The 27,146-nt window shown below is 47.8% G+C and overlaps 2 protein-coding genes across 3 annotated transcripts in view; both read left to right on the top strand.

Moving 5' to 3' along the window:
• LOC114592204 (uncharacterized) overlaps nt 1-7,229 on the top strand; it is a 43,914-nt gene extending 36,685 nt beyond the window's left edge. The window contains exons 11-13 of the mRNA XM_077923573.1: nt 1,170-1,439; nt 4,527-4,650; nt 5,107-7,229. Coding sequence (XP_077779699.1) covers nt 1,170-1,439; nt 4,527-4,650; nt 5,107-5,930 — 1,218 coding nt within the window. The 3' untranslated portion in view covers nt 5,931-7,229. The remainder of the gene's footprint in view (nt 1-1,169; nt 1,440-4,526; nt 4,651-5,106) is intronic.
• An 11,733-nt stretch (nt 7,230-18,962) lies between these two features.
• On the top strand, nt 18,963-23,546 carry LOC114592263 (uncharacterized). 2 transcript variants are annotated; one of them, XM_028720314.2, is made up of 3 exons: nt 18,963-19,957; nt 21,380-21,494; nt 22,874-23,546. In XM_028720314.2, the coding sequence occupies exons 1-3, from the start codon at nt 19,196-19,198 to the stop codon at nt 23,530-23,532; spliced, it is 1,536 nt and encodes a 511-aa protein (XP_028576147.2). In that variant the 5' UTR covers nt 18,963-19,195; the 3' UTR covers nt 23,533-23,546. The 2 variants fall into 2 exon arrangements, with proteins under 2 accessions (XP_028576147.2, XP_028576146.2); XM_028720313.2 differs by having other exon boundaries at nt 18,971-19,957; nt 22,871-23,546.
• The last annotated feature ends 3,600 nt before the right edge of the window (nt 23,547-27,146 follow it).

Below are 27,146 nucleotides of genomic sequence, written 5' to 3'. Positions count from 1 at the left end.
TAGCCATGGACATGCTATGTGATCTGATGGTGAATTTGGGGTGACCCAATGTAAAGATCCTGAGGATCCATGTTGATCTATGCTTTGTAACCACATTTTAAGTGGGGAGCGAAGGAAAAACAAAGAAGGGACATGAGAGGGGTGTGCAGAGAAGCAGCTGGCTAAGAATGCTGGAGAGGGATTTAACGGGTGGGAGGCAAAAGTTCCCCCCCAAGCCAGCCATCTCTCTCTCTCTCTCTCTCTCTCTCTCTCTCTCTCTCCCTCCCCCCCTCTCCCTCTCCCTCCCCCACTCTCTCTCCCTCTCCCCCAGCAGTACCGGAGCACAGAGACGACACTTTCCCCTCTGCTTGCCTGGAGGGGAGGGGCTTTCCCTGCTCTTTGTTCCGTTTCAGCAATCACAGCAAGGAAACAGAGGAGGGTGGGCAGTAAGACCCTGAGGCAGAATGCAGGAAAGCTGCCACTTCCTCTTTTCAGGTTTCCCTTCTCCGTGACTCGCGATTTGACTTTTGCTTGATTTTTTGGCTGCAGGGACCACACATTCGCTCCATAACACGCACAGACATTTCCCCTTCCTTTTTAGGAGAAAAAATCTGCGTGTTATAGAGGGAAAAATACGGTATATTTTGTCTGGGAGAAGGAGAGAGAAAATGGCGAATGAAGGAGGGGGTTCAGCTAGCGGCATCCGGGTTCAAACTGTGGTGAAGAAGCGGGTGAAAAGAGAGGAGGAGGGCGGAGGAGAAGAATCGCGGCTTGACTTGAGAGAAGACCCACTTGCTATCTGGAGCGAGCACACGAAACCATTCTGGGTGAGAGCCAGACTGCATGACATCAAAAAGGAAAACTGTAAGGGACCACAGCCACACAGGGAGGCCCAACTGCAGGAGTTCCTGGGGAAAGTAGTAGAGTCTCCCCACTCGAGAGAGGACAACCCCCAGCCATTGGTGCTGCAGCTCCCCATTTCAAGGGATGGTTCTCTGTCCTCTTCTGGCAATGCAGCTGATATTGGTGGGCAGGAAATAGGAGAGAAGATGGTGAGCCGAATGATGCCAGGCTTCTGCAGGGGAGGTCAATGGACTGAGAGCGGCTTCTTGGGCGAAGGCAAGGCCAGCCACAGGGAAGTGAAGGAAGAAATTCTGGATGAGTTGGCTGACCAGGCCACTGCGTAGCAGATCTTCCGGCAATTCCCCTATCTGGAAGGTGACGACCCCCGCGAGGTTTGCCAAAGGCTCCGAGAACTTTGCCACCAGTGGCTGAAGCCCGAGAGAAGCAGCAAGGAGCAGATCCTGGATCTGGTGATCCTGGAGCAGTTCCTGGCTGTTTTGCCCTTGGAGACGCAGGGCTGGGTCAAGGAACGGGACCCAGAGACTTGTGCCCAGGCTGTGTTGCTGGTGGAAAACGCCTTGCTGATGCAGCAAGAAGGCAAGAGACAGGAAGCTCAGGTGAGAGATTGGAAGTTGCTCATTTCTGCAAAAGGAACCCGAAGCCTCCAGAGCCCAGCGGGAACTCTTGCCGCGCTCCTGGGGCTTCAGGTTGCCTTCACTGAAGCCTGGAGAGCGAGAGGGGTCAGTGTGCAGCGACCACTCTCACTTTCCAGGCTTCCAAGGTAGCTGCCTGAAGTCTCCAGAGCGCAGCAGGAACTTGCGCTCCGGAGGCTTCAGGTGAACGCACAGAACGCACCTTGTTTTAGAGGGGGAAAACAAGGGGGGGAAAATTCTCCCCCTGTCTGCGCAGCGCCCCTTCAGCGAAGCGGCAGGAGAAATGGAAGGGGCTCCGTTTCTCCTGCCGCTTTGCTGAAGGGGCGCTGAGCAGAGAGGGGGAGAATTTTTTTTCTTGTTCTCCCCCTCTAAAACAAGGTGCGTCTTATGGTCGGGTGCGTCCTATAGAGCGAAAAATACGGTAAGCAAATCGTCAAATGGCACCTTAAACCTAGGTTGCAGTCACCACAATGGAAAGTCTAGGCGCCATTTCCCCCTCAATGGGATTTGCTATTATTATTTATTCATTTAATTTCTATACCACTTTATATTTTAAAGAAAAAAAATCTCAAAGCAGTTCACGGCGCAAATAAAACAACCCTGAAGAAAATAAATTCAAGCTTCAGTGAAAGTATTTCAGATCCTACTGGAAGTGACATTTTGCTTTCCCCATATTTATGGACCGACTGAATTTATAGAGATGCCCCATAGCAGAAGAACTTTAGGAAGCCAGTGTGGTGTAGTAGTTAGAATGTCGGACTAGGAGCTGAGAGATCAGGGTTCAAAACCCCACTCAGTCATGAAGCTTGATGGGTGACCTTGGGCCAGTCACAGCCCCTTAGCCTACCTTACAGGGACGTTGTAGGGATTCACTGAGCGGGGGGGGGGGTGAACCATAGACTCCTTGGAGAAAAAGATGGGAGACAAATGCAATAAATGAGCTCTTCTGCTTAGCTGCTTAAGAAAGCTGGAAGGGGCCCGTCAGGTGGAGATGTTCAGTTTCTGTTAATTGATTCTCATGGGAAACTTGCAGATTCTGGCTTCACACAATTAACTCAAGGCAGTGTCAATTTACTCTTGGCAGAAAGCCCAGGTCTGCTTGACCTAGAAACTACTTACTCTGATTGGTTAACGACCAGCACTCAACTCTGTTATCTAGGGATTGCTAGCACAGTTTGATGTGAGGTGTGTTAGGAGTTGGAGTAGAAGTGCTGTGTATGGTTTTGAGAGAGAGAGAGAGAGAGAGAGAGAAAGAAAGGATTTATTTTGCTTTTATTTGTATGCAGAAACTCTGCTGGTTTTATTTTTTCCTTTTTTAATAAATCCTGTAAATAGTTATTCTGAGTCTAGCTGACTAGTCATTACCGCTGCAACTAGCTTCTTCGCTGTGCAGGAAAACTCTGCTACGTTTGGGCTAAAGCCAATAGGGCTATGCCTCACACTTCAAAGTTCCATGAGATGTCACTAGCCAACCTGGCATACAGAAATCTCACAATTGGACCCGTGCCAGTTGTAAAATGTGCCTGGTGAATTTCAAATACAGTCGTACCTTGGAAGTCGAACGAAATCCATTCCATAACTCCGTTTGACTTCCAAAACCAAAGTGCAGCTTCTGATTGGCTGCCGGAAGCTCCTGCGGCCAATCAGAAGCCACAGAAGCCCCAACAGACATCGGCTTCCAAAAATCATTTGAAAACCGGAACACTCACTTCCAGGTTTTGATCATTTGGGAGCCGATTTGTTCAGGAGCCAAGGCGTTTGAGATCCAAGGTATGACTGTACTGCAGAGGAGGAGTACTGTAGAGGAGTACAACCTGCAACAGCAGCTATTGTGATTAGTAGTCACTAGTAGCTTATGCTACCTGAATTTAAGAACCTGCAGAAGGCCTTGCACCTGAATCAGGCCAAAGCCTACCTAGTCCAGCATCCTCTTCCTACAGCAGCCAACCAGATGCCCAAGAGGAGCCGAACCAGAGCACAATACAGCTACTCTTCAAAACCTGCAGTTTGGAGCAACTGGTATTCGGTGGCATCGCTCCTTCCGCCATTGTGACCAGCAGCCATCGATAGTCGTCTCTTCCATGCATTTGTCTGGTCCTCTTTTAAAGCCACCCAATTTGGTGGCCGTCCCTGACTCTTGTGGCAGGGAGTTCTGTAGTTCAGCCTTGTGCTAAAGAAGTCCTTCCTTTTGCCTGCCCTGGATCTCCAAACTTTCTGCCTCATTGTGGTTCCCGCCCCCTGGGGTTCTGGCCTTACGAGAGAGGGAGGGGAACCCTGTCTTCTGGGATTGCCCTCTCCAAGCCTTGGGCTTGTTCCCTGAATGGGATCCTCACTTGTTCTTTTTTTAAAAAAATTATTGGAAATTTTATTTACAGCATAACATAAACCCCCCACTCCCTAGTACAGAAATACAATAAGCATAACATAAGGTAAAGGTAAAGGTACCCCTGCCCGTACGGGCCAGTCTTGCCAGACTCTAGGGTTGTGCGCTCATCTCACTCTATAGGCCGGGGGGCCAGCGCTGTCCGCAGACACTTCTGGGTCACGTGGCCAGCGTGACAAGCAGCATCTGGCGAGCCAGAGCCGCACACGGAAACGCCGTTTACCTTCCCGCTAGTAAGCGGTCCCTATTTATCTACTTGCACCCGGGGGTGGTTTCGAACTGCTAGGTTGGCAGGCACTGGGACCGAGCGATGGGAGCGCACCCTGCTGTGGGGATTCGAACCGCCGACCTTTCGATCGGCAAGCCCTAGGCCCTGAGGCTTTTACCCACAGTGCCACCCGCATCCCTAAGCATAACATACAACCATACAAACAACCAAATAAAAGACTTCCTTTATCCTGTATCTGGCCTCCTTATTTACTTGTTATAAGCTGTTTCCTTTATGAATAATTGTTAAGATTTTTCTAATTATAACTTAAATATCTACAAAGTCTCCTGCAGACATTAATCGAAACAAGTCCAGGTATGTATTTAGGGCACTGTTTTCTGAAGTATTCTCTGCATTTCCCCCATGCTTTTTGAAACTCTTGCCTCACTTGTTCTTCCAGGTTCCGGAGCTTTGCAAAGCAGAGAAGGCGCTTCTATCTGAAGCCAAGGAGGATCAGGCGGACACCTGGCAGGGGTCGGTTTGCATCAAGGAGGAGGACGAGAGTGCGAGTGCCATTTCCTTGGGTAAGAATTTGCTGTGGCTGGGATGATTGCTCTGTTGCCTTAGAATGTGTTCCCCCTCTTTTCCCCTTTCTCCGGTCAAAATGAGGAAGAACATCCAATTGACTCTGGTGAATTTTCCTAACTCTCAGAAAAGAACTTACATTATTTGGGCGCTCTTTTGCACGTATTGCCTAAACACCATTTTCTAAGGCAGCCCTGTTTAGGGAAGTTTTTAATGTTTGATGTTTTATTGCATTTTTAATATTTTTTTAGAAACCACCCAGAGTGGCTGGGGAGCCCCGGCCAGATGGATGGGGTATAAGTAATAAATTATTATTATTATTATTATTATTATTATTATTATTATTATTATTATTATTGTCTCTCCTCTTGTTTAGTTTAGTCCGCTTCTTGATATTCTTTCTCCCCTTGATACATGGAATGACTCATGTTGGGAATCTCTCTTTATGCCCCTAGGCGATGAGAGGACATGGGAGATGGAGCAACATCGGCCAGAACATCGTGGGGTGGTGGAATTGCTGGGAAGTACCAAACAGAACATTCCTCACTGTCCTGTTTGGGGGGAAAGCTCTGGAAGCCCACAGCAGAATCCCCTAGTGAGGAAAGAGGACGAAGTTGCTCAATGTGGGCCTGTCTTTAGACAGAAGCCTCACCTGACTTTGCATCAAAGCCCCCATTCAGGAGAGAAGCCAATCAGCTGTTCAGCTTGTGGGAAGAGTTTCAGTCACCGCTCCAACCTTGTCATACATCAGAGAATGCACACAGGGGAAAGGCCGCACAAGTGTCCGAACTGTGAGAAGAGCTTCAGCCATCGCTCCAACCTCAGCGCCCACGAGACCGTCCACACCGGAGAGAAGCCCTATAAGTGCGCCGACTGTGCGAAGAGCTTCAGCCACCAGTTGCACCTCATCGCTCATCGGAGAATCCACACGGGAGAGAAGCCTCATAAGTGCTCTGACTGTGGGAAAAGCTTCAGTAATCCGTTGCATCTCAAAGCCCACCAGAGGATCCATACAGGAGAGAGACCCTACATGTGCTCGGAGTGTGGGAAGAGCTTCAATCAGAGATCCATCCTTATTGTCCATGCAAGGACCCACACGGGAGTGAAGCCGTACACGTGCGCCACTTGTGGGAAAAGCTTCAGCCAGAGTGCAAACCTTACAGCTCACGAGAGAATCCATACCACACAGACCTTCCATTATGCAACAGAGCTCTCTGAGGAAAGGAACTGTCTCAGTACCACAAACAGGGCAACAACCTCAGTTGTAGCGACCACATAGAAGAGCTTCAGTACCCATTTGACGCTTCTTCTTTTTCAACCTAGCAGATTGTTAAGTGGAAAGGAAATGTTTAAAGTTGATAATAAAACTGTAAGCCAGTTTTAATAGAGGAGGGCAACCAAAATGGTCAAAGGCCTGGAAATGATGCCTTATGAGGAACGGCTAAGGGAGCTGGGCATGTTTAGCCTGGAGAAGAGGAGGTTAAGGGGTGATATGATAGCCATGTTCAAATATATAAAAGGATGTCATATAGAGGAGGGAGAAAGGTTGTTTTCTGCTGCTCCAGAGAAGCGGACACGGAGCAATGGATCCAAACTACAAGAAAGAAGATTCCACCTAAACATTAGGAAGAACTTCCTGACAGTAAGAGCTGTTCGACAGTGGAATTTGCTGCCAAGGAGTGTGGTGGAGTCTCCTTCTTTGGAGGTCTTTAAGCAGAGGCTTGACAACCATATGTCAGGAGTGCTCTGATGGTGTTTCCTACTTGGCAGGGGGTTGGACTCGATGGCCCTTGTGGTCTATTCCAATTCTATGATTCTAAGCCCTGAAAAGCAGGGGGGATGTGTGGACTCTGGCCTGTGGTTCTGTGAATTCTGTAGCAAGAAAACATGAAGTGTTTGGGAGGGATGTCAATTGTTTTTATTTATTTCATGAAATCCATACACCACAAATTACGGATTCAAAAATATTTCAAACCGTCAAACTTACTCGTTTTAAATATCTGCGTCAATCAGAAGTGATACCCGTGGATGGGGAAAAAACAGTGGTTAAAAATACAGTGGTACCTCAGGTTAAATACCTAATTCATTCCGGAGGTCTGTTCTTACCCTGAAACTGTTCTTAACCTGAAGCACCACTTTAGCTAATGGGGCCTCCTGCTGCCGCCGCGCCGCCAGAGCACGATTTCTGTTCTCATTCTGAAGCCAGAAAGCCCTCGGAGCTGGACCTCAGATCTAGGCTGAACAATGGGGGGTGGTAATAACAATAACTATTGTTGTTGTTGTTGTTGTTGTTGTTGTTGTTGTTGTTGTTGTTGTTATTCCAAGCTCAGACTGCATGGCTCTAAGAAGCCATTCGTGAGTTCCTATACCCATAATTTAGGAACTTTGTAACTCCCTGGGCAATCTATTCTGAAGCACATTCAGAGCGGTTGTAAATAAACCATTAACTTACCAAATGTGTCATCTTTTTCTATGTTGGGGGAAGAGGGAAACTTTGGAGGGAACACACAAGGAAATTTTTTTTGGTTACTCTACAGGAGGTATGGAGAACCTTAGGCCCTTCAAATGTCACCAGTAAGCATGGTAGGATTTGCAGTTTAGCAACATCTGGAAGGTTGAAGGCTCCTCCATGTATGCCGCAGGGGGTAGGATCCAAACCAATGGGTTCAAATACCAACAAAAAGAGAAATTTTGACTTAACGTTTGGAAGCACTGAAATGTTAAGTGCTACTTTTGACAGTGGAAAATACCATCTTGGCAGGTGCCGGGCTCTCCTCTGTTAGAGGCCAGATGCCAACTTAGCCAGGATCATAGCTGTCAAAGTTTCCCTTTTTAAAAGGGAAATTCCCTTATTCTGAATAGGATTCCTCGTAAGAAAAGGGAAATTTGACAGCTACGGCCAGGATGCTGTAGCTGTGCCTTGCCCCTGCCTTGCCAGCAGGATGGACTAAACAGCCTTTGAGGATCTTTCCCCAAGTCTATGATCCCAGGACTTTCAAGGGTTTGATACCTAAATTTAAAAATGTACTGCCACTGAGACTCCAGAGGGGATGCAGTTAAGCCAGGGATGGGGAACCTATGACCCTCCAGACGTTGGGGGACTCCCGTAGGCCAAAACCAGTATGGCCAATGAACAGGGATGATGGGAACGGGGAGTCCAATAATATCTTGAGCACCACAGGTCCTTCGCCCTTTATATAAATGACAGTGATCGCAGCCAACAGGGGACAGATGAATGGGAAGGTGATTGCTACGCCAGAGACCTCCAGCTTTTTCGGACTCACAGTGCAATTGTTTAAGAAAGGCATCATTTTTTATATTTTTGTGCTGTGAACTGCCCTGAGATCTTCGGATGAAGGGCGGTGTATGAATTAAATCAGTCTATCAAATTGAAATATCAGAAGGGGGAGCGTGGAAAAGGCGTACAAAGAGCCCCCTGGATCAGGCCAAAGGCAGTCAGCATCTGGTTCTCACAGGGACCGACCAGATGCCCGGGGGGAGCCCCAGAAAGAAGGCTTTTCTCCCGCCTTACGGCCCCCAGCCCTTCCCTCCTCCGCCTGACACCCTGCAGCGCTGCTGCCAGCCAGAGCAGGCAACACTGGGTCAGGCGGACAAGGATTCTGACCGGCACAAGCAGGCTTCCTATACACCCCAAAAAGAGGCCCTGCGTGGTTCTCTCTCGCAGCTCATAATTCCAAGAATGTATTTCAGGCATCAGTAGCGAACCCCGCTTTATATTTCATTTAATTGAATTATTCGCTTTCTAAGGGGTTAAAACGAACAAGAGGCGCGGTTGGGTTTCCTAGAGCGGACCGGATGTTGTGGCCGGAGGGCGGGATGTAAACAGTGGCGGTCACTTCCTGCCCCGCCCACCGTGGCTAAGTGGCCTTTGAATTTCCCAGATCCTTCCGTGCTTGTTCCTGGGGAGGGGGAGATCAGGTGAGTTGGGGTGGGGTGGAGCGGGAAAGTGATCCTCTTGGGGGGCAGTTGTGGGGGGAGGGATCCAGGGTGGGAGGTGGGACATGGGCAGGAAGCCCAAGGGAGCGGGGGGGGGCTACTTTGCAAGCTCAGAGGGTTGCCAACTTCTCCCTTTAACTCCTGCTCCTCTGCCTTTGAACAACTGCTTGATTTGCAGAAGGCGGTGCACTTTTCTCCCTCTGTGCTGTTTGATCAAGGCAATATGCAAATTAATTAACATAAAAGCCCTCAAACTTCAAATGCTGCTGGTAAGTTCTGGGCGCTGCTCTTAAAGGAGGATGTGGCCACTTTTGCAGTGGGGTTGCAGGAGGTCTTGGATGGACCCTGGCCAGGGGGTATGAGTTGTGGACGCCGGCAGGTTCAGGGCATAGCTGTCAACTTACAGATTTGAAAATAAGGGACCAGCAGCCTTGAAAATAAGGGTTCAGCAGCCAAAATAAGGGATTTTAGTCAACCTGCTGAAATACGAAGTTAAAAGGGACCAGGTAATTTGGGAGAGCAGCATCGCTTTTTAGCCTTTCGTTTCCAGAGGTCCTGTCCTGTGCTCACAGGGGCTAACCAGAATCCTCATAGAGAAGCCCAGAAGCAGGACTCGACTGCGACAGCACTGATCTCCTCAACTTGTGATTCCCAACAACTGACATTCAGAGGCACAAACTACCTCCGAACATAAGAGGAGCTTGGCAGTGGGGCAGATTTCCTGGTTTGAAAATGGAACCAGTTACAGCAGGGAAGGGCATCTGCTTTGCATGGAGAAGTTCCCAGCATCGAAATCTGATTATCTTTGGGTAGGGACGCTGGTGGCGCTGTGGGTTAAACCACTGATCCTAGGACTTGCCGATCAGAAGGTCGGCGGTTCGAATCCCCCGACAGGGTGAGCTCCCGTTGCTCGGTCCCTGCTCCTGCCAACCTAGCAGTTCGAAAGCACGTCAAAGTGCAAGTAGATAAACAGGTACCACTCCTGCGGGAAGGTAAACGGGGTTTCCGTGCACTGCTCTGGTTCACCAGAAGCGTCTACGTCATGCTGGCCACATGACCCGGAAGCTGTACGCCGGCTCCCTTGGCAAATAAAGCGAGATGAGCGCCGCAACTCCAGAGTCGGCCATGACTGGACCTAATGGTCAGGGGTCCCTTTACCTTTACCTAGGACTGGGAATAGCATAGAGAGCTGCTGCTGGCAAGTTTTGACAACACTGAACTAGATGGACCAACGGTCTGACTCGAGATAAAGCAGGTTTGTACAGGGTGAGTCTTTTAAAAAGAGGCCTCGTGGAACATGTGTACTCCGTATCCACAGGGCCTCTTTTAAAGGACTCACCCTAGAATCATAGAATCATAGAGTTGGAAGAGACCACAAGGGCTATCGAGTCCAACCCCCTGCCAAGCAGGAAACACCATCAGAGCACTCCTGACATATGGTTGTCAAGCCTCTGCTTAAAGACCTCCAAGGACGGAGACTCCACCACACTCCTTGGCAGCAAATTCCACTGTCGAACAGCTCTTACTGTCAGGAAGTTCTTCCTAATGTTTAGGTGGAATCTTCTTTCTTGTAGTTTGGATCCATTGCTCCGTGTCCGCTTCTCTGGAGCAGCAGAAAACAACCCTTCTCCCTCCTCTATATGACATCCTTTTATATATTTGAACATGGCTATCATATCACCCCTTAACCTCCTCTTCTCCAGGCTAAACATGCCCAGCTCCCTTAGCCGTTCCTCATAAGGCATCGTTTCCAGGCCTTTGACCATTTTGGTTGCCCTCTTCTGGACACGTTCCAGTTTGTCAGTGTCCTTCTTGAACTGTGGTGCCCAGAACTGGACACAGTACTCCAGGTGAGGTCTGACCAGAGCAGAATACAGTGGCACTATTACTTCCCTTATACAGTGGCACTATTACTTCACTTAAATATATACTGTATATACCCTGTATATACCTAGAGCAGTGGTGGAGTCTCCGTTACTAGAAGTCTTCAACCAGAGACTGGGCAGCCATATTTTGGGGAAAAGTTCTAGTTCTGGATTTCTGGCACCTAGCAGGGGGTTGGACTAGATGACCCACAGGTCTCTTTTCACTTCCATGATGTGGATATGGAGCCTGTGCTTCTCTAAATATTGCCGGACCACAACTCTCATCACCTCAGATCATTGGCCAGGCTGCTGAGGCAGATGAACGTTGCAGTCCAAAAAAACCAGCTGGAGTCACAGGTTTTCTGAGCCCTGCATTATCTCGGTAGAAATTAGTTGTGTAGCAAAGCCAGTCCTGTAATTGACAGCTGTCCTTGGAAGAACTAGTGGAGATGAACATGACTCCCAGATAAACATAGAAATCCAAGGGTTGTGGGTAGTGCAAGTTGGATCTACATAGATACTTAGGTTCTGAACTGACTCTTGAGTAACTGGGAAAGAGATCTGGGAGATCTGTTTCTTGTATGCATTTGTTTGCTAAATAGGTTAAAATGATGGTTTGCTGTATTTGTATTGGGTTGACCTGTGGGTAAACAAGAGTTTTATTCATTCAAAATTCGGTAGTAAATAAAAATAAGGAGTGACGTTCATAAAATTCTGCATAGTGTAGCAATTGGATAGCTATCTCTCCGCTCCTATTATTAGAAGGTAAGGTTATTTATATGAGTCAAGAATCAAAAGGGTTGAGAGGAGCTTTGTATGCCATCTAGTTCAATTCCCTTGCTCGAAGCAGGAAACCCAGAACTACAGTGGTGCCCTGCAAGACGAATGCCTCGCAAGACGGAAAACCCGCTAGACAAAAGGGTTTTCCGTCGCGGAGGCGCTTCGCAAGACGAAGTTCCCTATGGGCTTGCTTTTTCCCCCCTATGGTCTCGCCATTTTTTTTTCGCTCCCCCCCCCCCCCCGTTTTTCAAAGCGGCTAAGCTGTTAATAGCCTTTTAACAGCTTAGCCGCTAAGCCCGCTAAGCCGCTAATAGCGCTAAATCACTAATAGCGCTAATCCGCTTAGCCGCCAATGGGGTTGCTTCGCAAGACGAAAAAACCGCTAGAAGAAAAGAATCGCGGAACAGATTCTTTTCGTCTTGCGAGGCACCACTGTAGATTATTCCCAACCAGAAACCTCTCCTTGAAAACCTCCAGCCGGAGGGAGCGCACCAGCCTCTCTAGGAATTGGTCCCATTGTGCAACTGCTCTTACCATCAAGAAGTTCTTCCTGTCCTTCAGCTGCAATCAGCCCTCCTATAACCTGATCCCATTAGATCTAGTCCTCCCCTTTTCTATGTGACAGCTTCTCAGGTGTTTGAAGAGGGTGTCTTGTTTTCTCTCTCTCTCTTTTTTTTTATTTAAATAAATTTTTATTGGTTTTCCAAACACAAAATAAAAACAAACAATACACAATACACAGACATACAAACATATAAACATGTATAACTTCATAATCTTATTTTCATACACCTTACTTCCCGGACTTCCCCATACCTCCCCTTTTCTGCATCCTTGTTTTACATTTCTTCAGCAACTCCTCCAATTAACTAATTATTCAATTCAATTTCTTTTGAGTTCTTCTTTAACTTATTGATTACAGCTGCAATTCTCTATTTCCCAATTCCTTGACATCTTAACACTCCTTAATTTTACAACAATTTTAAAGATATATTTTGAATTTCTTCCAGTCTTCTTCCACTGTCTCTTTCCCCTGGTCACGGATTCTGCCAGTCATCTCCGCCAGTCCCATGTAGTCAATCACCTTCGTCTGCCATTCTTCCAGCATGGGTAGTTCTTGTGTCTTCCAATACTTTGCTAAAAGAATCCTTGCTGCTGTAGTGGCATACATAAAAAACGTCCTATCCTTCTTTAACACCAATTGGCCTACCATGCCCAAGAGAAAAGCCTCAGGTTTCTTAGGAAAGGTCCTTTTAAGGACTTTCTTAATTTCATTGTAGATCATTTCCCAAAAGGCTTTAATCTTCGGGCAGGTCCACCAGAGGTGGTAAAAGGTACCTTCAGCCTCATTACATTTCCAACATTTGTTATTGGGCAAATGATAGATTTTTGCAAGCTTGACTGGGGTCATGTACCACCTGTAAATCATTTTCATAATATTTTCTCTTAAGGCATTGCATGCCGTGAACTTAACACCGGTGGTCCATAACTGTTCCCAGTCAGCAAACATAATGTCATGACCGGTGTCTTGTGCCCATTTGATCATGGCTGATTTCACCGTTTCATCCTGTGTATTCCATTTCAACAGCAAATTATACATTCTTGACAAATTCTTAGTATTGGGTTCTAACAGTTCTGTTTCTAGTTTTGACCTCTCCGTCTGGAAGCCTATTTCCCTGTCCTGTTTAAATACCTCATTTATCTGAAGGTAATGAAGCCAATCTCGTAGTTTAGACTTTAGTTTCTCATAGCTCTGTAGTTTAACTTTTTCACCATCTTGCTCTAAAATTTCCCAATATTTTGGCCATTTAGACCCCATATTGAGTTTTTTCACTTCCCTGGCTTCCATTGGTGATAACCACCTGGGAGTTTTACTTTCCAATAAGTCTTTATACCGTATCCAGACGTTATATAATGCTTTCCTAACAATATGGTTTTTAAAGCCTTTATGCATTTTTACCTTGTCATACCATATATATGCATGCCAACCAAATCTATTGTCAAACCCTTCCAAATCCAAAATATCCGTGTTCTCAAGAAGTAGCCAGTCTTTCAACCAGCAGAAAGCTGCCGATTCATAGTACAATCTTAAGTCCGGCAGGGCAAACCCCCCTCTATCTTTTGCATCAGTTAGTATCTTAAATTTTATTCTGGGCTTTTTGCCCTGCCAGACAAATTTAGATATGTCTTTCTGCCACTTCTTGAAACAGTCCATCTTGTCCACAATCTGCAGTGTCTGGAATAAAAGCAACATTCTAGGCAATACATTCATCTTGATGACAGCAATTCGGCCTAACAAGGAAAGTCTCAACCTTGACCATATTTCTAAATCTTTCTTTACTTCTGTCCAGCATTTGTCATAATTGTCTTTAAATAAGTTCACATTCTTGGATGTCAAATTTACCCCCAGGTACTTCACTTTTTTTGCTATCACTAAACCTGTTTCACTCTGAAACCTCTCTTTTTCAACATTTGTTAGATTTTTCTCCAAAACTTTAGTTTTCTGCTTATTCAGTTGAAATCCTGCTACCTGACCAAATATTTCAATTAATTCTAGAACTCTTTTAGTACTAGTGTCTGGCTGTTGCAAAGTCAATACTAAATCATCTGCGAATGCCCTCAATTTGTAATGTTTAGCTCCGACCTGAACTCCTTTAACCAGCTGGTCCCCTCTGATCATATTTAACAAAACCTCCAAGACCGAAATAAAAAGTAGAGGGGATATTGGGCATCCCTGTCATGTTCCTTTTTCTATAGGTATTTCTTCCGTAACCACATTGTTTACAATTAACTTTGCTTTTTGTTCAGAATATATTGCACCTATACCGTTTTCAAAACCTTGGCCTACCCCCATCCCTTGGAGATTCTTCTTCATAAAACTCCAGCAAATATTATCAAAGGCTTTCTCCGCGTCCACAAAGATTAAAACAGCCTTCGTATTGATGTTCACTTCTAACAATTCCAAAATGTCTATTATATTTCTCACATTGTCGGACATATGTCTCCCTGGAAGAAAGCCAGCCTGGTCCTTATGAATCTCTCCTACCAACACTCTCTTCAGTCTTTTTGCCAAAATGTCTGCAAAAATTTTGTAATCCACATTAAGTAATGATATAGGGCGGTAGTTTTTAACCTGGTTCTTTTCAGTCTCAGTTTTCGGTATAAGTGAAATAAAAGCTTCTTTCCACGATTCAGGTGCCTTTTTCCCCTCCAAAATTTCATTGCAAACCTCCTTCAATGGTTGTACCAGCCATTCCTTCAACGCTTTATAATATCTAGCAGTCAAACCATCTGGTCCTGGAGATTTTCCCAATTGCATATTCTGAATGGCCCCCTCTATTTCTTGTTCTGTTATTTTCTCATTCAAAATCATTTTGCTTTGCTCTGATATTTTTTGTAATCCATATTTCTTGAGGAATTTTTCTATTTCTTCTTCATTAACTGGCCTTTGTGCATATAATTTTCTGAAATAACTTTGAAAACAGTTACTTATCTCATTTGGTTTATAAATGTTCTTTCCATCCATCTCTAAGCTTGTAACTGTATTCAGTTTTTGCCTCTTTTTCAATTGCCATGATAGAAATTTCCCACATTTGTCTGCTGATTCAAATGTCCTTTGTCTCATTTGCTTAATTTTCCATTCTATCTCTTGATTCATCAGTTCCATATACTGCATCTGATAATACTTAATTTGTCTCAAAATCTCATGAGACTTTGGTTTAGACCTCAATTTCTTTTCTCCTTCTTTCATTTTCCCCCAAAATTTTTCTTTCTTCTCATTTTGTTTTTTCCTCTTTATAGAGTTCTGTTGTATTAGGAAACCTCGCATCACGGCTTTGCTTGCGTCCCAAATTGTTCTTTTCTCCACCTCTGTTCTCAAATTTATCTCAAAATAGTCTTTCAATGTTTTTTGGGCCTTTTTGTAAATCTCTTCATCTCTAAAGAGGGTGTCATTCATTCTCCATCTGAAGGATCCAGCTGTTGTTAATTTCATCTCCATCTTTACAGCGTTATGGTCGGAGCAAGTCTTTGGGCAGATTTCTACTTTTTTTATCTTTGGCGCCATACCACTAGTTACCCAAATTTGGTCAATCCTTGTCCATGTCATTTTTGCTTCAGAGAAAAAAGTTCCCTCTCTCTCAAGAGGGTTTCTTGTTCTCCAGATGTCAATCAAGTCCATATTTTCAGTCATTTCAAAGAAAGTCTTTGGTAATCTCCCTTCCTTGGAAATTACCTGTCTTTGTGCCTTGTCCATATTTGTGGAGACCACACCATTCATGTCTCCCATCATTACTACATTATAGTCAAGATAGTCCGTTAAAGTCTCGTGCAGCTTCTTAAAAAATTCCGCCTTCCCTTCATTTGGTGCATAAACTCCAACTATCAAAAGTTTTTCTCCTTGAACTTGTATTTCAATTGCCAAATATCTTCCTTGTTCGTCTGTAAATATCATCTTTGGGGCCAACTTTTCTTTTGCATAAATCACCACTCCTCTTTTCTTAACTTTGTCTGATGAAATAAATTCCTGTCCTAATCTTTTATTTACAAGTAATTTTCTATGTATCCTAGTCACATGGGTTTCTTGTAAGCAAATCAAGTCCAATTGTTCTCTTTTCAAAATATGAAAAACCTGGCGTCTTTTCCTGGGAAGGTTCAAACCGTTACAATTCCAGCTAAAGAATTGCAGAGACATTTTGTTGTTAGGTATCTGTTCCTCCAACTGCTCCAAGCTGTTGTTCCTCTTCAGTCGGTGGTTTAAGTCCAAATGTTAGGTTTAAGATGTCTGTCGATCCTTTTTCTTCTGAGGTTGGATCTATCGTTCCTTTCTGCAGATCCTCCTGATTTCTCTCCAGAAACTGCTCTTTGTCTTGAATTGTTCTTATTTTGACCTTCTTTCCTTTATAATTAAAGGACAATCCTTGTGGAAACTCCCACCTGAAAGGTATAATGTTTTTCTTCAGCAGGTAGACCAAATCTTTATAGAAGGCTCTCACCTCCAAGATGTATTTAGGGATGTCTTTAAAAATTTGTATTTGAGAATTTTCTATCTCCAAAGCTTTTTGATAATGTAAGTTTAATATTTTGTCTCTTTCTTCTTTGGATCTTAGAGTAATCAGGCAATCCCTTGGACTCTTTCTATTTTGTCTCCTGCCCAGTCGGAAAGCTGTTGTTATCTTAAATTCTTCTTCCTCCAAATTTTCTTGCCAAAATTCCGAAAACTCCTGTGTGAGAAAGTCCACAAGGTTGTCCCCTTCACTCTCAGGGACTAATCTCAGTTTCAGATTTCTCTCCTTCCTCTGTAGTTCCAACAAGGATAAGGCCGCATCATGTTCATTCACTTTTTTGGAGATCGGTGCAAGTTTTTCCTGTGTCTCTTCCGCAATATTTCTGGCATCTTCCGCAATCTTTCGAGTTGCAGAACTCTCCTCAATCAATTTATTTATAGATTCCGTATTAGATGTTACACTTTTAGTATTCAAGTCCAGCCTTGATGTCAGATCTGTCAATTTTTTAGAGTTTTCTGTACTCTGCTTTGTCAAGGCTTCTAGGGATTCATTTATTTTAAATAGTGCCTGTGTCATTGATTCCATAGATGCAGTTGGCACTTTTTCCTGTGCAGCTGCTCCTGCTGGTGTTGGACTTGATATTGAGCCCCTTTTCCTTTGTGCTAATTTTGCTTTGGCTCTAGTTGTTATCTCATCTGCTGGGCCACTCATATCCCAAGGACGTTCCCACAGGAGCAGTTTACTAATGGAAAATCCCACTGTCTTCTTCTTTTAATCTGCAACTGTTACCCTTCAACCCTCTAGAGGGAGCAGTCCAAAGTATCCAGGTGAAAGAAACAAAGAACAAAGAAGCCAAAAGTCCTCAATAAGAATTGCTGCAACACTTTTTCAATATGATTCCACTGCCAGAACTTCAGATAAATAGTTTCAGTAAAGTTCCAAAACTTTGTATCAAATAAAGTTCCAACTTTCTATCCAGTTTCAAATGACAGTTCACTTTCCTAGTGCCTTATTCTGACAGTCCGTCCCAGGAGATTGAGGCAGCGGAAAACTTTTTCCCTCACTGTTTTCAAGCAGGTTAAAAAGGTCCACTTTTCTTCCCCCCCTGCTCCTGCCTACTGGGGGGAAATTCAAGTCAAATGTCAGGCTTAGACAGTTTTAAAATTATTTTTCCTTCAAATGCAGCTTTGCACTTTCGTTGCTTTAGAGATCATGCAGTCCGGGGAGGCAGACTTCCTTATTTTATGCCTTTCCCGTTTCCGGCCGAATTTCGAATTTAAAATTTAAAAGTCCCATTCAATCTTTCAATCCTACTCACGGGTGTTACGGTCCAATTCAGTTTTCAGGAAGGAATCGGCGCTCTCCGTTCATGGCGATGCGGCTTCACTCCACGGGCTGGGTAGCGACTCTCAGCACCGCGCTCACTCCCGATGCCGCTCCGGAGCCTTTAAAAAGGCTCTTTTGCGGTAACGGGGGGCGCAAAGGTGCCCACCGAGTCTCCTTGCTCACAGGCTTCCGCGCCTGTGATTTTTGAGGGTCCCCCGCTCGCCGTAGCGGTCAGACCCGAACTCGTGGAGCAGTCCTCCTCCGGAGCTCGAAGAGAGGACCGCCATTAAACGCTGGCGCGACCGGAAGTCCAGGTGTCTTGTTTTCTCAAGGCTAACTGATGCACACCACACTATTTAAAGCTCCTGGCTCCCCCTGCGGAAGAATTCTGGGAACTGTAGTTCATTTAGGGTGCTGGGGATTGCAGTGCTGTGAGGGGAGAATTACAGGTCCCAGGATCCTTTGGGGGAAGCCCTGTGCTTTAAATGGATGGTGTGGCTCTGACATCAGCTCTTTCGAGGGTTCTCCCTAGGACTTATTTTCCAAACCCTTGGCCACACTGATTGCCTCTAAACATGGAGGAGAAGGCTACTGGCCATGATGGCTATTGTCTGCCTCCACGGTCAGTTGCTTGAAACTACTAGTGGGTCGTGTTTGCTTGCAGGTTTCAAACAGGTATCTGGTTGTCCACTGTGGGAACAGGATGCTGGACTGCAGGTGAAACTTGAAAAATTAGCACATCGTGGAAAAGTTCCTTTATTTCAGTAATTCAACTTGAAAGGTGAAACTAATATATGAGATAGACTCGTGACATGCAAAGCGAGATATGTCAAGCCTTGATTTGTTATCATTGTGATGATCATGGCGTACAGCTGATGAAAACCCCAAATTGACCATGTCAGAAAATTAGAATATTCAATGAAATCAGCAAAACAAGGATTGCAAACAGAGCAATATTGGACCTCTGAGAAGTGGACGCATACCTCGCTTTGCATGTCATGAGTCTATCTCATACGTTAGTTTCACCTTTTAAGTTGAATTACTGAAATAAATGAACTTTTCCACGATGTTCTAATTTTTCGAGTTTTACCTGTAGATGGGCCATCAGCCTGATCCGGACTCTTCTTATGCTCTTAAATTCTCCAGAACAGTAGCTTTTTTCTGTTGAACTTAAAAAAAAAGGCATCGATATGCTTTTCTGAGAATCCCAGCACACCCAGTGGAGCTTACTCCTGTGTAGCTTTATGAACTCTAATCTGAGCTGGCCATGGGAAGAATTGGAAGCTGGGCAGTTTTTATTTCAAATTAAATGATCTATAACATTATTTGCCTCTGGCTGTGCCCATCATCAGTCCTGGCTCTGACCACTGACTACCTGCAAACCACAAAGGATGACCTCTGAGGGAACCTGGCTTTTGGATAGAAAAGGCTGCCCGCCCTTGACTAAGCTTTCTCTGATTCTGGCCTCTGGTTTTTCTCTGTTTCAGGGTCCAGGCCTGTTCGGCATTTGCTTCCCCCTGCACACAACCTCCTTGCGTTGAGGGTTCAGGACTTGGTGGCGCTGCCAGGGCTGACCGACAGAATCGACCGAGGGTGGGGTGGGGGTGGAAATGGCTGCGGAGTCCAGAGATACGTCGGCGCCAGGTCTTCAGCAGGCCGAGCGAGAGAAGAGGGTGGGAGAGCAGAGCCCCGCGGGGCCCGAGGCGGGGAAAGACGGAGGGAGGGGCCCTTGTGTCATCCGTGCGGAGAGCATCCGGGATTTCTGGGAAAGGACTGTCCCCGAGGAAGCGATCCGGGAGCCCCGCAAAGGCCTGCAGCAGCGGTGGGAATCTCAGCTGCAGGAGTTCCTGAAGGCCTTGGAGTCCCCCCATGCGGTGGGGGGCAGCCCGCAGCTCCCGAGAAACAGTGCGCAGACTTCCCTGACCCCTTTTGACAGGATGGCTGACACCAGCCGGCGGCCTAGGTGGGAGCCAGACTCCCAAACCCTGCCTGGTCTGAGCGGAGGAGCCTCCCAGGCCGAGAGGGGCCTCCTGGCCAAAGACAAGTCGGACTGCAGGAAGGCCCAGGAGGCTGCCAGCTCACGTGAAGAGTGCCGCCTCTTCCGGCGGTTTGGCTACCAGGAAGCGGAAGGGCCCCGCGAAGCTTGCCGGCACCTCCGGAGGCTTTGCCACCAGTGGCTGAAGCCGGAGAGGCACACCAAGGAGCAGATCCTGGAGCTGGTCATCCTGGAGCAGTTCCTGGCCATCCTGCCCACGAAGATGCAGAGCTGGGTCCGGGATTGCAGCCCCCAGACCTGCACCCAGGCGGTGATCCTGGCGGAAGATTTCCTGCTGAGGCAGCGGGAGGACGAGGGGCGGGTGGGAGAGCAGCAGGTGAGTGTGGCTGGCCCTGGAGGTGGGGAGGGCACTGGGGACCGGAGGTTTCTTGGGAAGAGGGGAGGGGCAAGCTTTGGGTTTAAAGGGGGATGGGGAGCGAAGAAGACTCAAGAGGAAAACGAAGGCAAGAGGAGGAGGAAGACTTGCGATTCTGGATATTATAAAGTGCTGATTTAGACTCAAATGAAATATGCCTTGCGTCAAGTCAGGCGTTAGTTTTTCTAGCTACGCATTGTCCACGCTGACAGCAGAGCCTCTCCAGGGTTTCAGGCAGGGGTCTCTGCCAGCCCTCCTTCGATTCTAGGGCTTAAAACTGGGGCTGTCTGCACAGAGAGCAAATGTTCTACCCTTTGAGCTGTAACCTCTTTCCTTCGGTTTCCCCTCCCTTAGCAATGCACTTGAATTATTGAGGGCTGCCCAGAATAGCAGGCTAGATGCTGCTGATTTTGGCTGCTAGTTTTGCCATTACTCCATCTAGGCATCTAGTGGGTTGCCGGCCTGACCTTTTGCTTGAAAGCACTCCTTAGCTACACTGATCTGGAAAATGCTGCTGCTATTATTATTATTATTATTATTATTATTATTATTATTATTATTAAAAACTCCACTCGCTCTCTCTATCCCAATGCAATTTCCCATTGGTGACAGATCACTGCTCTGGTGTCACATTTTTATAACACTCGTTTAACGTTATAACTCACCAGTTGCCAAGTACGGGAGTTCCCTTCTCCCTTCTTGGTAACTCACCGATAAGAATTAATGAGCATTTGGTAGATTGATAGTCTTTTTATTGAAGTATCATGTTGCAAGCACAGAGTGGCAACTCTCTGCAAGGATAGCAGTTGCCTACTCTGACTCCTCCCCACTTCCGCAGCAAGAAGGGCACAAACGGGATGTCCCTCCTTTGTTCTCTGACTCGCTCAGGCTTCTGAGTTCGGGGGGAGGGAGGGAGCTCCCCCCACTCTCAATTGATGTATCGCCCAGCTGCTCCCTCCCTTCTGGTTGCTTAGCTACTATCTCAAAGCTGGGTAGCTCCTCCCTCAACTCCACAGCTTCTGTCTCTGCCTGTTTCTCTGCTTCTGGAAACGCTGGGAATGGGGGGCAGGGATATTCCCCTTCCTTTTTTGTTAGGAGTTGCTCTCCCTGCGATTGCATTCCCCAATCTTCCCATCCAGATCTACCCCTGGCACCAATGTAGATTAGTTCCTTGTTTGGATAAGCATTTGCTCCAACACTAGGGCAGCCCCATGGGGAATGTGCTGCAGTAATCCAGCTTGAGAGTTCAGTAGCACCTGAACCCCTGCAACCATGATTCCTCCTTTGCGGATGCGCTGCTGGCAAGGTAGTCGGCGGGGGGGGGGGGGAGAATCCATCCACTGTTCCTGCCCCCTTGAACGAGATCCTCTTCCCTGTTTTCAGGCAATCCGCCTGTTTGCGGAGGAAGACTCTGCGGAGAAGGCTCCTCTGAACACCTGGCAGAGGCCGCTGCTTGGAGGGATGAAGGAGGAAAGCGAAGGAGACGCCCCCTTGCTACGTAAGGATCTCTGAGGGGTCGTGGTTGCTCGGTGGCCAGCTGAGCATCGTCACGGCCTCCTTTGCACCCCAGTGACTGGGGACATGGGAGGCAGGAGGCTCCATCGGTCTTCCTGGCTCAGAATTGTCGACATTGATGGCCAGTGGCTCGGTGGGCAGGGAAAACTCTTCCAGCCCTACCTGGAAATGCTGGGGATTGAATTTGGGACCTTTGGCTCTTATTTGGGTACTATGGTGCCCTGTGCGAGGCCAAAAGCTGGGAAAGCACTAACTGGGCTTTGGAAAGGAGGCAGGAAGACCCTAGCGCCCTGTCAGAGCCCTCACGCCTCCTTCTGAAACCCCCCTTGTGCCCAGTATGTGCTCCTGCTCTGATTCTTCCCCCTTGTGGCCTTTGGGAGACGTCCTGCCAAGCCTGATAGCTCAATGCTGTCCTTGTTTTTTCGTGAGTAGGGAAGAAGGGCAGTCTGATGCTGGCATGTGCCACTTCTGACTGTGCTTATATGTTTGTTTGTGTGTGTATGGAATGCGGCAGAGGGAAGCTTGGAATCATAAAGTTTTAGGCTTGGAAAGGGCCGCCAAGGGTCATCCAGCCCAACCTTGGATTGCAGGAATCACAGCTGAAGAATCCTCGAACAGAGGACCAGCCAACCTCTGTTTAAAAACCTCCAGTGGTGGAGGTTCCATCGTCCCCCAAGGGAGCCCATTCCACGGTCAAACATTCTTCCTTGCAAAATTGAAAGCTCCTTGATACAACTCCCCACCCCAAATCTTAGTACTCAGAACAGCAGCATGGCAGGGAGAAATCTAGGCTATTGAGCCCATATCCCTGTGTGCTACTCTTCTATGTGTGGGGATTTATTATTACAGTGGTACCTCTGGATGCAAACGGGATCCGTTCTGGAGCCCCATTCACAACCTGAAGCAAATGCAACCCACGTCCGCAGGTCGCAATTTGCCGCTTCCGCGCATGCACGTGACGTCATTTTGAGCGTCTGCGCATGCGCGAGTGGCGAAAGCCGGACGTAACGCGCTCCGTTACTTCCGGGTCACTGCGGAGCAGAACCCGAAAATGCGTAACCCAAAGCTACTTCAACCCGAGGTATGACATTATTATTTTCATATGAAAAGGACTTCATCCTAGAGCCACTGCCCACACTGGGGCTGATGGGAGTTGGTGTTTGACAGACTCTTTATCTCACGGTCATGGGTTCAAGCCCCACATTGGGCAAATGATTATTGCATTGCAGGGGGTTGGACTAGATGCCCCACGTGGTCCCTTCCAGCTCCTACGATTCTTTGTCTCTATGACCATTTGTAGGGCTACAGGCAGTTCCTCACCCCTGTCCTTAATGAACGCCATTCCTTTGCCCTTTCTAGCAGGCGACGAGAAGTTGTGCAGCCCGGAGAACAATGACCCGGAAGCTTCCGGAGAGCTGGAGCCACGTTGGATGTTGTCTGGAAGGGTCGAACAGACCGTTCCCCACTGCCCCGGTCCAGGGGAAGCTTCCGAGATGCTGTACGGCGGGAACTGCCTGGAGCGGGAAGCAGGGAAGTTCATCAACTCCCAGGGGACGTACGAGGACTTGGACGAGAGCGCCATGCAGCCGGGGACCCTCCTCTTCCCCGGCGAGAGGGACAACGCCTGCCATGTGTGCGGGAAGGTCTTCCGGCGGCGCTCCAACTTGATCGCGCACGAGAGGATCCACTCGGGGGAGAGGTGGTACAACTGCTCCGAGTGTGGGAAGAGCTTCGTCAGCCGGGCCGCCTTCCTCATCCACCAGCGGGTGCACACCGGGGAGAAGCCCTACAAGTGCTCCTACTGTGGGAAGGGCTTCAACACGGGCTCCAGCCTCATCCGCCACAAGAGGATCCACACGGGCGAGAAGCCCTACAAGTGCCCCGATTGCGGGAAGCGCTTCAACGACTACTCCAACTTCATCGTCCACAAGAGGATCCACACGGGAGAGAAGCCCTACGAGTGCTCTATCTGCGGCAAGCGCTTCAGCGACAACTCCAACTTCATCAAGCACCACCACTGAGAGGTCGGCGGGCTGTGGGTGGGGTGGGTTTTTTTGGGGGGGGGGACTGGGGGGTTGTTTTGTTTGTACTAAACAAAAACTGGTTACAGACTGTATAGCAAGACTACAAAGGAGCATCTCTGTGAGGGCCGTGGCAAAAAAGAGGTGCCCCAAAGCCTCTGTTGCCTTCGAAAGCAATCGATCGGATAGAGAGGGGATGTCTGGGAGCCGACAAGGAGAGCAGGTCGTTTGCAGATCAGAGAAAAAGGAAAGCAAAACAAAGAATACACGGAGTCTTCTAAAGGTTGCTCCTGTCTTGATGAAGCAGTTGTCCGGACTGGCCTGTAGCTCCCCCTTCACTCCTTGGGCCTCTGTGTCAGGCCCCTCCTTCTGCCTACGGTGAGCTCCAAGGGACCCTCTCTGTGTCTGCCTGGCTCTCTGCTCGGCAACATGCAATAAATGCCTTGTTCTGGGGCGGGAGGGACCTGCAAGCTGTCAGCAGAGAAGCTGTAAAGAGTGGCTCTGTGGGAGAACTGCCAAGTCTAACGTCTGATTCAGGTAGGTAGCCGTGTTGGTTTGATGCAGTCAAAATAAAAATAAACAAAGAATTGTCCAGTAGCACCTTATAGACCAACTAAGTTTGTTCTGGTATAAGCTTTCGTGTGCATGCACACTTCTGAGAAATACCCCACCCCACCCTCCCTCTATATATAAGGGTCTGGTGACTTCTTTTTCAGTGTACAGTCATACCTCTTGTTACGTTTGCTTCAGGTTACACAATTTCAGGTTGTGTCCCGTGGTGACCCGGAAGTACCGGAAAAGGTTACTTCCGGGTTTCGCTGCTCACTCATGCGCAGAAGCACAAAATGACATCACGCACATGCACAGAAGCGGCAAATGGTGACCTGCGCATGCGCAGGTTGCGTTCTTCTCATCTTGCAAGCGGGGCTCCGGAATGGATCCCGTTTGCAACCAGAGGTACCACTGTATCTGAAGAAGTGTGCATGCACATGAAAGCTTATGAGAGCCAGTGTGGTGTAGTGTTTAAGAGCGGTAGTCTCGTAATCTGGTGAACCGGGTTCGCTTCCCCGCTCCTCCACATGCAGCTGCTAGGTGACGTTGGGCCAGTCACACTTCTTTGAAGTCTCTCAGCCCCACTCACCTCACAGAGTGTTTGTTGTGGGGAAGGAAGGGAAAGGAGAATGTTGGCCGCTTTGAGACTCCTTCGGGTAGTGATAAAGCGGGATATCAAATCCAAACTCCTTTTCTTCTTCTTCTTACATCAGAGCAAACTTGGTTTGTCTATAAGGTGCTACTGGACAATTCTTTATTTTGTTTATTTTTAAGTCTAGCTCCTGTCCCTGCCCTGTGCTGCAGCACCTGTCTGATTTGCCTCTTCACTATCCCTTGAGCTCCTTGCCTCTGGTATTTCCCATCTCGTCCCCTTCTCTGGGATGGTGGCCAGTTTCCCATCACCAGAAGCCAAATCCCCTCCCTCTGCACTTTCCATGGAGGGGGGGGGACTCTTGGTCAGGGGGCTTCCTCCACTGCTCTTCATCCATCCAGTCCCTGACAGGGGAGCTGGTCCAAAACAGGCTGTGGGAGGTGGCAGGCCAGACTCCTTCCCCACTTCTGTCACCTTCCTTGTGCTAGTTTCCTACCTCCCCTCCCCCGTGTTCCCTTCCATCTAGGGCTGGCCCAAGACATGTTGCCACCTGAAGCAAAACAGAAAATGGCGCTCTGCTGCCACCTGAGGCGACTGGGGGGCAGACCACGGAAACCCCTGTGTGCTGAAAGGGGAGAGAATACGATGCTGGAGAGGATGTGGCCCCGCTCTTCCCAGGTCACACAACAGGAAGCAGCAAGTGGCGCACTTCTGGGGGAGGGGGCAGATCTGCCACCTCTCTCAGCCTATCTCCGGCCTGCCGCTTGAGGCGACTGCCTCACCAAGCCCAATGGGTGAGCCGGCCCTGCTTCCGTCATGCTTTCTGTTCCTTTTTTCCACTGTCTGCTAATCCAGCCGCTTGCTCTAGCCAAGAGCAGCATTTCTCAATGGTTTGAAGGAGGAGGGAGGGACTTCTGTGCTTCCTTTGTGGTGTAGTGGTTAAGAGCGGTAGACTCGTAATCTGGTGAACCGGGTTCGTGTCTCTGCTCCTCCACATGCAGCTGCTGGGTGACCTTGGGCCAGTCACACTTCTCTGAAGTCTCTCAGCCTCACTCACCTCACAGAGTGTTTGTTGTGGGGGAGGAAGGGAAAGGAGATTGTTAGCTGCTTTGAGACTCCTTTGGGTAGGGATAAAGCGGGATATCAAAGCCAAACTCTTCTTCTCCTCTTCTTCCTCTCCTTTCTGAGCCCCTTAACGGCCAGCAGCCATCTCTCTCCAGCAGGTGAGCAAGCCGAATCTCCCCTTGCCCACCTGCCATGAATATCTGTAGGCTGGGATCACAAATGCCTGCCAAATGCAGCTCAAATGCCTGCCAAAAATACAACCAGCCAGGCAGAAAACGGAGGCTGGAGGGGCCAGAACCTTCCTACCTCCATTCTGCCCCTCCTGGTTCCTGCCTCCTCAGTGGTGCACCTAGGCTGTTTAGGTTGTGGACAATGTTCACGCTGCAGAAGGGTGGTCCAGGGAACATCCATTTTGGAGGGAATGTGTATTTCTTTCATAAGTGGCAAGCTGGCCACTGCTGTGTTTGGATATCCCTCCTGCTCATTCTGCTATGTGAGGCTCCAGACTGCAGGGCCCAACTGCCAGCCCTGATGGTGCCACAGTTCTGAGTCTCCCCATAGCGATTTCAGCACCTGTGGCGGCTGCAGAGAAGCTTGCAACTGGCTCTGTGCTTGCTGCAGGCTCTTCCTCGGCCTCTGCTGCCCATACAAGGGTCTCACGGCCCATCGCGTTCTTCAAGAAAGAGGAAGGGCTGTAGGACCAGCGGTTAGAGTACGTGCTTTGCATGCAGAAGCTCCCAGCTAAAACCCTTAGCACCTCCACCTGTGTGGTAAGGTAAAAATTTGCTTCCACACCGCTCTGTTCATGACGCAGGTGAGGGACCACCTTTTAAATAAAAAATGGGACCCAGGAAATTAATTCCAAGTCCAGCATCCAGGAGGGGCCCGGCGTTTATTATTATAGATACAGCGGTACCTCGGGTTACAGACCCTTCAGGTTACATACGCTTCAGGTTACAGACTCTGCTAACCCAGAAATGTCACCTCGGGTTAAGAAATTTGCTTCAGGATGAGAACAGAAATTGTGCTCCGGCGGCATGGCGGCAGCAGGAGGCCCCATTAGCTAAAGTGGTGCTTCAGGTTAAGAACAGTTTCAGGTTAAGAACGGACCTGTGGAACGAATTAAGTATATAACCAGAGGTACCACTGTATTGCCATAGGGCAGAGCTCAACTTAACGTGGTTGTTCTAGCCGAACTGCCACCTAAGAAGAAGTTTGGCGCAAGGAGCATCAGAACAAGGGTTTCATAGGCGGCACACGAAAAGCCACAAAACATCTAAAAATTCTTGAAACAAAAACATCCTTCTACATACATCAGGAAAGGTTACAGGACATCAGAACTAAAACACACATGGCTCCATATCGGTATCTTCACCCCTGCAGTCACCTTGGAGTGACCCAAATG

The sequence above is a fragment of the Podarcis muralis genome, chromosome 2 (genome assembly GCF_964188315.1).
Source record: "Podarcis muralis chromosome 2, rPodMur119.hap1.1, whole genome shotgun sequence".
Classification (NCBI taxonomy): domain Eukaryota; kingdom Metazoa; phylum Chordata; class Lepidosauria; order Squamata; family Lacertidae; genus Podarcis; species Podarcis muralis.
This window is presented reverse-complemented; position numbering and strand designations above follow the sequence as displayed.

What these genes read in the sequence shown, in the direction of transcription:
- LOC114592263 (XM_028720313.2), top strand. Translation starts at nt 19,196, where the DNA reads ATGGCTGCGGAGTCCAGAGATACGTCGGCGCCAGGTCTTCAGCAGGCC. An exon ending in GGCGGGTGGGAGAGCAGCAG is followed by an intron (nt 19,958 to 21,379) that starts GTGAGTGTGGCT and finishes CCCTGTTTTCAG; the next exon opens with GCAATCCGCCTGTTTGCGGA. An exon ending in AGGAGACGCCCCCTTGCTAC is followed by an intron (nt 21,495 to 22,870) that starts GTAAGGATCTCT and finishes TGCCCTTTCTAG; the next exon opens with CAGGCGACGAGAAGTTGTGC.